Source organism: Myripristis murdjan, chromosome 24, assembly GCF_902150065.1.
Source record: "Myripristis murdjan chromosome 24, fMyrMur1.1, whole genome shotgun sequence".
In the NCBI taxonomy this organism is placed as follows: Eukaryota; Metazoa; Chordata; class Actinopteri; order Holocentriformes; family Holocentridae; genus Myripristis; species Myripristis murdjan.
The window spans coordinates 18273997-18289372 of NC_044003.1; the positions used below are offsets into that span (position 1 = coordinate 18273997).

At 42.4% G+C, this 15376-nt stretch overlaps 1 protein-coding gene across 1 annotated transcript in view; it reads left to right on the forward strand.

The window, feature by feature from the left end:
- Positions 1–15376, forward strand: part of lpgat1 (lysophosphatidylglycerol acyltransferase 1) — a 43563-nt gene that overhangs the window by 13646 nt on the left and 14541 nt on the right. Inside the window, exons 4-6 of the mRNA XM_030047052.1 lie at positions 2713–2808; positions 6123–6402; positions 12639–12765. Of these exons, the coding sequence (XP_029902912.1) occupies positions 2713–2808; positions 6123–6402; positions 12639–12765 (503 nt within the window). The remainder of the gene's footprint in view (positions 1–2712; positions 2809–6122; positions 6403–12638; positions 12766–15376) is intronic.

Below are 15376 nucleotides of genomic sequence, written 5' to 3' on the forward strand. Positions count from 1 at the left end.
AACAGTGAGAGAAATTAGCATCTCCTCCACGTCTGCGACAGATTTCTCCCTGTATGATTGTTGAATGTTGGTGGAGAATGGTGAGTCTCGAAAAAGCAGGTCTTGCTCTTTGATTCAGAGGAACTGTCTGACTCCAAAAGCTTACGTTTGCCATTGATGTTTTAAATAGCTGAAAAAAAAACCTCCCTGCTGTCACACTCCATTGTTGCTGTGCTGGAAGTAATGTCATCGTGACATCACATCCACACAAATAAGAGAAATGCACCACCAAACAACCAAATGGACCTAGAGATGCAGCACGTTGTTGTTGTTGTTGTTTTTTTTTAAGTGTTAAAGTGTTTTAGGGTGGATTTTAAATTCAGTTCTGTGGACTGGTTTACAAAAAAGGAGAGATTAGGGGGTGTTTCCGAAACAGTTACATGATAGATTTACACCTTTCACTCTAGAAACAGCATTTTAATATTCATACAGGGATTTGTTGTTTCTGGGACAACACTGTTCCAGGCTGTAAAACAGACATGTGGGAGGGAGGAGGACAGACACTATCCATGGAATGAATGTGATATTCTATCCCCTGAGCTTTGATACCATATAGTGTCAGACGGACAGGGAAGAGAATCAGGCCCAAACATCGGCGCAGGCCCCCCTTGGATCTGCATCAACAGGCTAGTCAATAAGTTTACTTAACCCAATTATCACAGGCCCCCTTCTTCCAAGGTCAAGATACCCCCCCCCCCCCCCCCCCCCCCCCCCCCCCACCTACTCTGTGGTTTACTGAAGGACTGGCCTGTGTGTTTGCAGTCACTCCTGTTATTGTAAATTTACTTGAGGTGTAGGAGAAGAACCAATGCACACTTAACCGTCTCAAGGTGTTGATATGCTTGTAAGTTAAGCTGTTCCCTTAAAGTGGATACAGTGTGTGTTAAATGAAACCCAGCTTTAAAAAGACATACACTGCATGTGCATGCACTTTAATAATCAGGTTATTCACCTCGTACAGGCAGTTACCTGATTTTTCAAGTGCCATATTAACAAAAAAAAAAAAAAGCTGGTTTCCATAATTAGGGTTAGGGATTAAGAGAAATTGGTGTAAGGCAGCCAGAGTTCTCCTGGAGAAACCTCATTATTGTGCCTTGTATACCCTGATTTTGGAACAGCTTTTTAAGGTTGCACATGTGTGATGGAGAGAGAGCAGATAAGGAAGCTGACAGGATAAACGCAATAAATGCACACTGAACAACAGCCAAGAGAGTTAAAACTTGCCATTTAACATTCACAGAAGAATGCCTAATAATTTTATGTCAACAAAACTGTCAACTGGCTATAAGTCATGAAGCACTGCTGTAACAGTTCGGGGGGGTTGAAGGGGGTATACATGTATACAGGGATTTTGGGTCATCAGAGTAAAGTGACACATTGTAAACTTGTTACCCGGTTTCCTGCCATAACCTGGTTACTCATCATAATCAGATTTCTTGTCTACATGTGAATGTAGTGATGGTCTCTGTATCTGGAAAATATGTGAGTAGTGTTTTCACCATCACCAGCCTGCATTAGCACTGGGAATAACATATTTCTAAAATGACTAGATGATTAATCAGTTAGTTGATGGACAGAAAATTAATGAATTATTAGCCTTTTGATAATAAAGTAATTGTTGGTTGTTTATCATGTTGAACATTTTCTACATTTTCTAGCTGCAGCCTCACAAATGCAAAGATTTGCTCTCTTTTCTCTGTTTCTCATCAATGTAAATTTAATACCTTGGGGGTTTTAATGGCCACTAATCAGACTAGGGAAGCAATTTGAAGAGCTTGTTTCAACTCTGCTAACTTAATGTGGGCATTTCTCATTTTTGACATTTTATAGTCAAAATGGTTAATAGAAATAATAATCGATAGATTAACCATCAATGAAAATAATCTTTAGTTGCAGCCCTAGAATAGTGGGTGTAGAAGTTGAGGAGAGAGCAGTCCTGCCTCGACAGGACTGCCAATACAGCTGATCAATTTATCTGGTGTTTATCAGTATTGATGAGTCTGCCATTTACTGTAGACATTGGAGTGGGCCCAATTGCTTGTATAATTGCCTATATTGAAACCCAGTCATTTAGCTTTAGTGAACCAATGTACTGGATATGCATTGGTACAGCAATAGCTACTGTTTCTAGCAATAGTCTCAGCAGTTGAAATGAGTTTCAAACAAGAACATCAAGGAAAAGCCACATCAATTGTCAAATTTGAAATTCTGACACTTGTAGTCAAAGAATCAATTATTTGGCTTCATCTTCAGGCGTACAGCCTGCTGTCCTGACACCCTCTGCAAAATCCCAGAGATTGGCCTGGGTTTTTGGGACAGTCAGGGCGGCTGTGTTTTTTGTCTCGGGTTGGCACGACAACGGTGCAGCCGAGTCACACTGTGCAAACATGATGACATGATCTGCCCCAACAACTGCATCCCCAGCCCCATTTATCCTCTTAGTGCTAAAACAAGCGCCAGGAACAACTGTATGCCAAAGCTGCCTTGAAGCATATCAGAAGGGTGTAACGACCAAGCATCGTACTATCGTTTTGGGGCATGGGTGTCAACACACCACGACCAGTTTCCGTGTGCTCTTGCTCACAGAAAAGTGAAGAATTCAGCAAGACTGGGGGTTTGTTAACAAGATTGTGCTTGTTAAAGTTATACTTTTTTTTCTCCCCCCTCTTTCAGGTGGTACGAAAAATGATGTGGTTGATGGACCATGTGTTCAAATACACCAACTTTGGCCTGGTGTCCCTGATCCATGGGGATTTCTTTATCAGACAGGTATGTACCAACATCTGTTAAAACACATCCCATATAGTTCAAACAAAGACCCAATCAATCGTTACCACGGAAACTAGAGTATTTGTTTTGTTATAGTCTTTTTTTTTAACCGTGTCATTACCCAGAGAAAGTATAATCAGCATGCAGCAGATTCTCAGAAACGCCTGGCTTCAAGTTCACAACATTTCAAACATTCATACGTGGGGGAGCAGCCCAGTACAGCTGTAGTTGTGTTGTTGTTGTTGTTGTTTTTTTGTTTGTTTGTTTTTTTTTTGTTTTGTTTTGTTTTGTTTTTCTGTATGCATCTTAGCAGCTCCACTGAAACAGTTGGGGCTCATGGCCTTTTCCCAACAATCTCTCCACCTACTTTTTATCAGAAAGTCCTGGGACTCAAACTGGCGAGCCTTCGGGTCACCAGCCAGCTTCTCCAGCCTTGAGGCTGCTGCTGCCCCGATGTTTCCACGCTCTGCCGAAGTTGAGTCACTGCCCATCTGCTTGTTCCAGCTGGACAGCAGATATGTGAGTTCGCTGCTACTGCTTCCTCTGAGGACGATGATGGCAGCAGACAGTAGTGCAGTGTAGGAGGGCTGCTTAGGCCCCCCTGGCTCAGACTGACCCTTTGCTGTAGGGCCAGCTGGAACAGAGCAGCCCTTCTGTGACAAGCCTACACATGTAGCCTACAGGCCTCCCACTTGTCAGAGAATTCCTGGAATTTCATGGAAGTTTTAGAGGTTAATTTCAGGCAGGGAATGTCAGGGAAATGAGCACATTCTCTTGAGATGATTTGGATGCCTTGAATTTCACAGAATTTGCCACTTTGATACTTACAGGAACCTAGTGGAATATACAGTTGGTTTCATTTATTCCAACAGTCAGCTGCACTGACAACACAGTATACATCTATCTATCTATCTGTCTATCTATCTATCTATATGTATGTGTATATGTATGTATGTATATGTATACACACACACACACACACACATATATATGTATATGTACACACACACACACACACACACACACACACACACACAGTCAGTGGATAGCAAAATGTACTCACGTCCACCACTTTTGAGGAAAAGAACTTCCTGTAAATAATGACTAAACCTCATTTGGCCCACTGGAAACCAGACTCTTTATCCCTTCAAAACTTTTTTTTGAGCTGCAAAAAAAGCGCAAACATGGCAGGAGGGAATTAATGTTTTTGGGTCATGGAAATGCTCTGCCATAGTCATGGAATTTTACATTGGGCACCGTGCCCAGTGTGAAGGACCCTGAGTTTACAGCCAGACTAACAGTGTTGGATGGCCTGAGCAGACTTGGTCATTTCCACTCATCCTGCTCTGCAAAGCCCTCTGGCCTTGTCATCCATGCATTCCTGACACCCTCTCTAAGAATGCCCTGCGCACCCTCACGCAGCAGGCATGTGCCTCAACCCGCTCAAGCATCTGCTGTCCGTCAGACATGTCTCTCACATCTCTCGGCTGAACACAGTACAGCACGCTTTCATGACCACAGGCTGTGATGGTATCAGTAATTGTTCTACAGGGCTCCAGTTTAACTTTTTGACCATAAAATACCAGTGTTACCAGTGTCCACAACCATTAGCCACACCTCTAAACAAATGCAAAATACATGCAATTTCATGTTCTGGATATTTTATAATAATAATAATGATAATAATAGCAACAATAATGAATCATAAAAAAGTAATATGGGTGTATGCATACATATATAATGGGTCACAGTTTTTATCACTTGTTACCATGGCTTATAGGTCAGATCTTAGCAACTTCCCCACAATGCCACTACACTCATGTTCACCATCTGTCTGAGTGTAGTGCAATTTTACACAAGAGTCAAATCTCTGTTTAGCACACATACCGTTAAAAACACATAAGCACAGTTTGTAGCATAGAAACATAAGTTTTGTTGTAATTTTCATAACAGACCAGCTGGATTGATGTCCGTATCATCTGGCCGACAGCCGGCACTTGTGGAAAACACCATTTCTTGAGAGAAGAAGCATCAGGAGCAGAATTAAATTTTAGCCAGTGCAAAAAAGCTTTGAGGTAAATTAAATCAGTTGTCCTCTGTCTGTGAGGCACCTGATTCTAGCCAGTCGGATGAAGCGCAGTGAACCCCCTTTTTGCACTTAATTAAATCAGATTTGTATTTAGCTAAAACCAGTCAAACACCAACCTGATCTAATTTACTTGCAGGTCCAGCCTTATCTAAAGAAGTTATTCAAATAACACACCAGCTGCCCAAAATAAATTTTATAGGTTGTAAAATTAAATATTTTGCCGCATTTGTAAACCACAATGGTCACACTTAAGAGCTGTCTTGTAAATCTGACATTCCAAGCATGACTGTGCATGTAGCTGCTGTAGCCCCTCAAGATTACAGCAGCAGTCCCAAGGTAAAATTTTAAATCAATACGACAACAACATTAAAAAATAGTGCACTTAGAAGCTGCAAGGACTCAAAAGGAAAAAAGCAAAAAGTTGCAAATAGTCAACTTTGATCATTTCATTTAAAAATATTTTTGTTACCAAAATGAAAACTAATTTGTCTTTAGTAGTCATAATTAAATTGTTTGGCAAAATTAAGGTAAGTAAATTTAGCCATAATTACACTGTGGTATGCAGTTGTAATACATGTTGTAATTGCACATATCTCAAACACGCACACACATACACACACACACACACACACACACACACACACACTGCTCATACAAACTTATACACACTGTCCAGCTTGCCTCTGCTAATGCATTTAGAATGGCTTTTGATGAGGCCTAACTAAAAATCAATCACAACTCGGCCGGTCCTTGCTGGGCTGTCACTGCTAATGCTCTTAATGTTTCCAAGGCCAAAACGTATTGCATCAGTTTCATTCGTCCCATTACTGCTTGTGTGAGTGCTGTACTGTGTTCCTGCATCCAACCTCTGAGTTTTGTTTGTTGGTTTTCTCTTGACTGTTTGCTTGCATTTGTGCTCAGTGGTTAATTAAAGAAATCTGCCAGCGGGCTGGGATAATTGCACTTGTTTGGAATGCAAATCACCACGTATCAAGAATTTTATTTAATCAAGTGTCAAATTTTTTTTAGACGAGTTGAGTAACCTGCCTGTTTTGACTTGTTTCAACATATTGCCACTTATTTAAAAAAAAATCATGAAACTACATTTGAAACAAGAGGATACAGCCTCAAATGTTTCAGTCGTTTCTAGATTAATTTGATTTTAATCCTGAATGTTAAGATAAATTTATTTTTAAATAGATGTATTTTTCTCTTGTACCTATAGGGTAAAGCTCACCGGGACAACCAGCTGGTCTACCTGAAGGACCACCTGGACAGGTATTACCACAGCCGTGACAGGAAGTGGATAGTGCTGTTCCCTGAAGGTGGCTTCCTGCGCAAGCGGCGGGAAACCAGCCAGCTGTTTGCCAAGAAGAATTCCCTCCCCCATTTGACCCACGTGACGTTGCCACGTCTGGGGGCCACCCAGGTCATCCTGAAGACCCTGAGAGCCCAGCAGGAGAATGGCAGCGTGGGAAGTGAGACTGGAATCCCTAACCAGTCAGGTACCTAACATATACACTAAACACATATAAACACACATATATACCAGGGCTTTCTACAGCTAAATCAGTTCAAGATAAATTCACAAAAACATACAAATGTGTGGAACTTTACTTGACCCCATAGGGAAATTCTTACATTTGGATGGGCAAGAAAAAAAAACTGTTTTGTACGATAATGAAGTTTTTAACATGCTACATGTCAAACATCTGTATCATTACCAGATTTAATGGAGTGCCTTGGTATAATGACTGTGAGCAAATGAAAAAGGGATTTTGGAGGGAAATTCAAATTCAGACAATAGAAGTGGGCAGAGGGGGGTGGACAGGTAGCCACGGTGAGGGTGAAGGAGGCCTGAGACATTTTGGGCTCTGAAAAAACAGCTGCCTCCGCAGTCTGCTAAAGCTCCTCCCTTAACTAAATGACTATTATTGACCTTTGAAAATGGAATATAGGAGGGCAGAAAAGAAGTGGAACAAAGGCAAGTCGTATTTACATTATATGTCTTTAAATAATGCCTGTGGTTTTCTTTTAACATGTATGGACATGTATCACAAATCTTCAGTCATTATATATCTTGAAGAAAAAAATCTTGAAGTGTTTGAAATGTTTGAAAATTTAAAATAGTGAGAGATGGTTGACAAATTGAAGAAAAATGTCTTAGAAAGAGATTTGGTGCTCCATCCCTGTAGTAGAGCTCCAGAGACTTCTAAAATCTCAGCCAAGGCACATTGAAGCTGTTCATGTTCACTCGATGTTGGCTTTTCCTTTAATTTGTCTCCTGTCTGTCAGTTTGTCCAACCTGATGTCTCAAAGTGGGGACACACCAAGAGTTATTTATAGTGCACCCCCAGTAAACACTGTTGACCAGTCCTCAGAAGAATGCAAAAATGTTTTGCTATTTTCTATAAAGAAAATTGAAATGATTTGAAATGAGATTGCTGCACAAAGCAGTTTTCTGTCCGACCCCACTGTAGTCAGTTCCACCTCAGACACCATTGAGCCACGTACTGAAAGATACTGTGTTCCAAATGAAACCCTCAGCGTGATCCCCTCACATAATGCCTACTAGACCCCTGTAAGAACTGTTTGTGTGAACCTGACTCTCCTAGTATTTTTTCTGTCAGAAATTGCTCTTTGCTCTTTGTTTACTAGCTGTTTCCTTCTTTACTTTGAATATGCAGTTATTAAGCTACTACTTAAAAGTCCTTGTTGAGATCCTCTATTCTAAGAAGAACGGACAAATTTCAAGTCTGCCTGATAGATATACTGTATATAAGTAGTTTTAATGAAGACAGAGCACTGTTTTAAAGGTTACTTTCTGGTAACTCCAGGCCAAATGCAGCACAGAGATTTTACTGTTTAGTTTGTAATGATCTGTTATTATTCTGTCACTACTCAACCTGAATTCAGCCTGTGATACCAACATGAATCGTGAGACTATCAGATAAAAAGCAATGATCAACTGGCATTTCTGATACGGCTCTCCGGTGGTTTATCTTGTATCTCTCTGGCAGAAAATTCTCCGTGGCTATGTGGCTGTGTCCTCTTCAGCATTGTTAACGTCCGCCAATGGATTTGGACGGGGGTTATGTTTTCACCCCTTTCTGTCTGTTTGTTTGTTAGCAGAATATCTCAAAAGTTGAACAGACTGATGAAAGGACTTGCGTGAAACTTGGTAGAGGGGTTGATCATGGGCCAAGGAAGAACTGATTTTTCACACTGATTGGCTGAAACTGGGTGTGGCAGTTGGTGTTGCTTCACATGACAATGCAGTAACTGTTGCACGGACTGACGCAACATCATCAAACTTGGTGGAAAGGTTGGTCATTTGGCAAGGAAGTACAGATTAGCTTCTCACACTGATGTGCCAACAAGTGGATGTACAAGAGGGTGAATATCCAACATGTGGAACTGTTATATTTTAAGCTTGACAACTGCATAGTGTTTGTAGAGATATGCGCTCTACCGAATGCTTTTTTTCCCCTACTTTTTCTGTGTAGGGTGCCGCAGGTCCCCATATTGAGCCCATCTTGTTTTAAAGTATATGCTGCCTCTTGGCCACATAAAAGCAACACAAAAACATCATTCCACTGTTATGTAGACAATGCACATTTACATAATTATACCAAGCTCTACCAGCAGCCTTGACCTCTCTGAAACATCTCACTGCAATGAAATGTTGGATGTCACAAAACTTCTTGTAACTCTGTGAATCAAAGTCTGAAGTTTTTGATTTTGGCACATCAGAGGATCAGCTGGTGTCCTCTTTGCATGTTTGATAACAATGTTGACTCAACATCAGTTTGGAGAATCGGTGTGGTTTGAAATATTATCACAGATTTTGAATGAGGTTCATGGAACATGAAGTACCATGTAAAAACACAGATTGAGTTTGGAGGTTTACAGCAACTTTTTTTTTTTTTCTTAACTGAGTTTCCGGGTTTCAAAAAGTAGAATGCTGTGTTCTGGGGAAATCTGGCAGAACATTGCAAGTTTTTTTTTTTTTTTTTTTATCTTCCTTACCTCACAGTTTCTGTGAACATTCGTTGCACTGCTGCACTTGCTCTAATAATAGACTGTGTAGTACAGTTCTTCATCAAATGGGGTTTTATGTCGGCTAGCAGGCCAGGGAAGGAGCATGCTTCAAACCTGAAGCATTAAATCATCACGTCTTTCTCACAGTGTCCTCTGGGAGTCCTGTTTTAAATGAAAGGCGGCTGGCAGTGGAGATTGCGAGGAGGGGAAAGGGGTGACATGCACAGAGGTGCCAGAAATTGCATCAAGGTCCCTGAAACCCCAGCGGCGATTTGCAGAAGAGTAATTTATTCTGTCTAGAGACCAGCCCTAAATACAGCCAATGAGCAGGACGACGTCTCTGCAATTAACAGACTCTGAGAATGAAATTTCTTTTCATTCTATCGTCATACTCTTTGCCCCTTTTTCTTTTGCTGAATTTGAAAAACAGGCTTCTCAGGCTACCAGGCGCAGATATCCACTGTCTTAACACAACTATACACATAGGCACACACAATTAACTTGGAGTTTCCTGGCTTTGCCTCAAAATCCATTTTAAAGCAGTACTGCCTTAATAGGAATTTGAACAGTTTGGGCCAGCACTATTGAGAATGTGGCTCAGGGACTTTAGCCTTCCATGTGTTTGCTAACACAGCGCTGCGTTCTACAGCCTCAGCACTAACAGCCAGGAGCTAGCAGAATGCTGTCTGTTTACCCCTCCGCAGGCCAGAGTGTCAGGCCAAATGAAAAGTATCACTTAATCGGCTGTCGAAAAATGTAGTTGGATAAGCAAGGCTCCATTTGGTTATTGAATTATTTGCTGTGTGTGCAGTTTTTTTGTTTGTTTTTCTGCTAATTTAGCACAAAAGCCTAAGCCGGTTTATCAGTGTCACACAGTTAGATGTTGCAGAAGTTCTGTTTATAACCTCTGCTAAGGATGACATGTTTCAACATTTTATTGAACCACTTTATATCCATGGTCTTTGCTTCCCTCCGTCTCCCTTCGTCCTTTTCTGTGTTCCAGCTGCGAAGGAGGAGGGGAGGCTGGTGGACTTGTCCTTCCACTTGAATCAGGCTAATGGCATTAAAACAGAGGGAGAGTGCGGAGGGGGGAAAAATGACACTGAAAGAGTGCTGTGTCCCTTACCGTCCTGTGTTGTGGGGGTGTGTGTGTGTTTGTGCATGCCTATGTGTCTCTGGCTGATCAAAGGCACAGCACTGTCTCTCTCTGACCCTCCCTGATGCTCTGCAGAGGTGCCCAGAGCTTGCTGACTCACACAGAGACAAATGGGCCACTTGGAGGAAATGCGATTTGATGTAAATGTGTGTGCCTCTGTGTATCAGCCATGCAATGTCACCTACGGCCTGGACTGGAAAGAGGAGGGTCACTGTAGGCTCACAGCCCACAGTGGAAACTAATACAGACTGAGTTTTGCTTATATATTGTAAAAACAGCTTTTACAGGTGGCAGATGAGCAAAGTTCAGGGCAGTGAGTCATCTAGGGTTGGACTGAAGGTCCTCACAGTCCATAGGTAAAAGGCTACATCAAAGTGTGTTAGGTCTTATCATCTGTACATTTAGCACCAACCAGGCTTAGTTGACGGGAGGGGCAGGTGTGTCCTCCAGGTGTTGTGATTGGCCCGTACGGTGGCCTGATGAGGAACCAGCCATCTGCCAGTGTATTTCCTTCCCCTCTTGAACTGTGTACAGAGGGTCAGCGCTCCTCTGATGTCGTTTTAAATAACCATGGCCGCTGTTATTACAGTATTGTTTGTCGCAGCGTGTAGGGCGATAGCGATATCTTGGCAGGGAGCCCCGTTCCTTGGCCGGCCACTCACAGGAGATGATGGCTGCCTTTCAGCACACTGGGGCTTAGGTCTGGCTCCGATTACCCTCACAGAGGATAGCTGCACCGTTAGCCGTCATTATCAAGGATGCCTATCCACTGTTACATTAATGCGGTGAAGTAGCCATCAACTTGTGCCTCAGCTTAAGTTCTTGCAGTCTTCTCGCCACTCCTGTGCCTATCCAGACTCTTTGCCTCCAGTAGATACACATAACCAAGATAGACATGTCTAAAATACACACACAAAACAAATTCAGTGTCTTATATATCTTGATGTTGGGCATTGATTGAATGGGACTTTCCACTGGGTTTTCCTCAGCCTTGACAGCCTTCCTTCAGCATGGAGAGGTTCAGCTAAGTCATTGTCCCCTTGATGTTTCCTGAGCCACAGCATACTAACCTCTGTGCATCAGCTTCAGGCCTACAGGTCGTGATTAACAAGTAGTTTCATCATGAGAAAATACACAGGAAATTTGTTGGTAATCATCAATTTGTTTATTTTCAGTTCTTGTCATGAAGATTGTGCTCATGTGCAAGTGACTACACAGGCAGCTGCCTGTAACTTTCATCATCTGTCTAGCACTCCATCTCTCCCATCTGTTATCCTTCCCCGTCTCTCTCTCCCCTCCTCTCATCTCTGCTGCCCTCCTGCTTCCTCTCTCTACCAACTGCTATCGATAAAATGTGAGAAATTAAAGCTGCACCAGGCTAGATTTTTGTGTCAAAGACACCTGTCTTATCAGCCTAAAACACCAATTGGAGCTGCAACAGAAGCATGTCCCATTTAATCACTCCGTCCAGAGGAAGCTGGACCAGCTGATATTGGAATAGTTTGCCTCTTTCGTCCCTTTGGTGTGCTTCAGTATAGAATGTTTGCAGACCAGCTGGATTCGTAAACATGAGAGCTCTGTGTGCAGTTTTCTGGCATCATGTTACACGATTACTGTGTATTGAAGTTCAGATTTTTCAATCAGCACCCCTTGCTGCTATTTGGAGCTGCCCGCACCGAAGTTGGCAAGTGCAGCTGTTAAGTCGCAAGGAAACTGCATTTCGATGGTGTCTGGCTGCTGTAATTTAACATTTGTGATTGAAACAGGATGTGAGGGTGGCACATAACATGGGCAGCAAGTGTTAAAGTTAAAAATCCTTTGCGCCTGATCTTGAAATGTCACATTGATTATTCAAAATTGATCAGTTTCAGCCTCTGTAATACAGCCATGTTGTCTCAGGAAAAGGAAACAGGGTGAATATCTCTCATGGTTGTATAATTTGGGATTTTTATGTATGTCTGGTATTGCATACTTGTATGCCATTATTTCTTTTAGTTCCAGGAACTGAAATAAACGAAGATATAAGAATGTAGATTTATTTGGAATTTGTTAACTTTCATGACATGGAGAATTATCTATTAAGGTGGAAATGTCACTTCTTTTTTTTTTCCCATTTTGACTCCACCACTACAAGCCAAAATCTTATAAGTCAAGACTGCATTTGGTAAGATTGTGTATTCTACCAGCTGCTTTGGTAAACAGCCAGACTTCATTTGGCAGGCCTCTTCTAATCTAGAAATCTAGTTTGGGCAGCAAGTTGGCTTAGCGGTTAGAGAGAGACTAATCTTGAATTGGATGACCGGGGTTCAAGCTCTGTGTCCGGAAACATCCACCGAAGTTCCTTGGAACAGGACACTTAATTTATACTGACCCTGGCTTATCATCTCCCAGGAGAGTTTTCTGTTTGCAACAAGTATAACAGTATTACCATTATTGATGTTATTGTTAAACTACTTTAACTACGAGGGAAGGTTCTTGCCTTGCAGAGGTGACTGTCCATCTTCCTAACTCGCTTCTTGCGTTTGGGCTCCCCCCCCTCGACAGGTAGTAAGCGTAAAGGCCTGCAGTGGGTGGTGGATGTGACCATAGCCTACCCCAAAGCAAGGCCCATGGACATCCAGACCTGGATCTTTGGCTACAGGCCTCCTACAGTAACACATGTACATTACAGGTAAGTAAATAAGTGTAGTGTGTGTGTGTGTGTGTGTGTGTGTGTGTGTGTGTGTGTGTGTGTGTGTGTGTGTGTGTGTGTGTGTGTGTGTGTGTGTGTGTGTGTCTGTGTGTCTGTGTGTCTGTGTGTGTGTGTGTGTGTGTCTGTGTGTCTGTGTGTGTGTGTCTGTGTGTGTGTGTCTGTGTGTGTGTGTCTGTGTGTGTGTGTCTGTGTGTGTCTGTGTGTGAGAGAGAGACATTTGACAAGGCTAATGAGTTAAATTCAGACTTATAACACTGCAGTTACGTGGTGTTTATCTTCATTTACCAGAACATCCTGTGCCTAAATGCTAACAGAGGCTGGCATCCAACAGACATTCAGAAGTTTTTGTGGAGTGTATCATGCAGCTTTTCTGTGTAGTCAAATAAACTGACTCTGTCCTATAGTACATGCAGACAAAAGCTTTATGTCATATTATTAATAAAGTGAATATAATGTAGTAGAATTTAAATAAATTGCAGGTAATTGCATTTTACACATGCAGAGTGCCAGGTGATCTTGTTTCGGTTGTTTAATGTTAACATTATAATTTTAGAGTAAAGACAGCGATACTCATGCTGGTATTTTGGTGTCGTGACAACACTTCCTTTGGAAGCTGCTTTATCTCCTTGCTCTGTTACAGTCCCTTTAGCCCTTGCCCTCAGCACGTCTTCCCAGCAAACCAGAGAAAGATATCCTGTAAGAGAGGAGTCATATTACCATGGTGTCAAATCACGAGTCTGTAATGGAATTACAAGTAATTTAGCTTTGGCACACAGAGACTTTGAGACTCCGTACTTGAACCCCTGTGCATGTGAGTCACTTCAGCAGTGTTGACTTGTACTGAGGGAGAACTTTGTGACCAGGTTTATATCCACCCACTGACAAAGCAAGTTTGGTCTCAGAAAATCCTTCACCAACTGTCAAATCTAGTGAGTCACTAGGGCGCATCTGAGATTGAGGAGTTGGAGGGCTTTGGTAGTAAAGGCCAATATATGGTTTTGCGTCAAAATGCCATCATAGCTACAAAGCAGCTGTCTGTGGTTTCTGCAGTGGTTGTCACCATAACTTAAATGCACCTCTCTCAATATGAAACTGTTGTAGTGTGACATACGACCGCAGGGACTGTGATTTGTCCATTTGGCTGTTTTGTATTTCAACTAAAAGTGAAGACAAGATGGAGCAAGTCAGATAGACAAGTGCTGAGGATGACACCTCATTCCCAAATGTCTCCAACAGTGGACACCATTTCTGAGAACATGAACACGATTGCTTCCTTTTTATCCATTTGTTGTTAGCATACATACATACGTAATAAAAACTTGAAATTATCATCAACTGTTTCAGGAATCTATACACATAGAAAAAAGCTGCAAATGTAGTACCATAAATTAGCCCTTGGTGTCTTCACAAATGACCACTGGGCTACTTTTTCACTCTGTTTTTATTTGCTTCACTTAACACGCTGCCTGTCTTTTTCTCAGTGTGGACCACAGATAGAGTAGTCAATGCTTTTTCAAGCAGCATAAAATACAGAATAAATGAAAATTGGGATGGAGAATTTACTTATTAACCTTGGCTTCAGGTCTACCTCTTTATTCAGACAATGGTGTGTGTGTCACCATTCACTGTCCAATATTCTGGTGATTGGAGATAAACAGTTCTTTGATTGGCTCTCGTTTGCAAAGCGGATGCATGTGGTGCCCTGGTTCCCTGTCCCTCTGCTCTCAGTGCCCGTATCCCTGTTGATTATCCAGGTCCATTGGTGAAAGTGACAAGGGTGGGCCAGGATTAGATTCTCTGTAGGACTCGATTTAAAATTAATATGGTCCTTTACTGCTCTGCGTTGACAGGGTACATCGGAGAGGGCTGCATTTGGGCTTAAGCATTACTCATCGGGGAGTGGTCATCTTGACGCCTAATGCGCCATTGTACCTATGCACCGACCTCCCGATGCAGCTCTTTTGTGCATATGTGTGTGTGTGTTCATGTGCATGAGCGGAGTGGGACAAAGTAAAGAGTGATTTATGAACCCTGGCTTGCTGGCCCCTCTCTGGAGGCTTCTCCTCCCACTTGGTCTAAGGCTAAGGACTCATTAAGTCTGTAATTAGAGAGGCACAGGATGCACTGCTCCCACCCACCTCGGAGACTCTCTCATCAGCCTTCGACACAAGCAGCTTCCGTCGCACGGTCAGCAGCTCTGCAGCCTGGGGACGGACGAGGAGCCACCCGACACAGCTATAAGCAGGGCTGTTCATGTGACCAGCGTGCACAGTTCCAGGAGTGTAGATGGCACTGAGCTTAGTGAGCAGAGGCGCACGCCAGCACAGGTGCAGAATCAACAAGAGGATTAATCCGCCGTTTGATTAAGCGAACACTGTGGGGGTGTTTGCAGTTTGGTGCTCATTGGGTGATGTGGATAGGCGCGTCAACAGGGATAACGTGCCTCCTAGAACATTGTTTTTTTTTTTGTTGTCAGTTTTAACTAATTTTGCAATTAAGGGAGTGTTTGAACACCGGGTTGCCACTGGTCACAACAGTCTGAAACACTTTGGGATTTTGAGAGGCTTATTCAAAACAGGAGAAGTTGGGG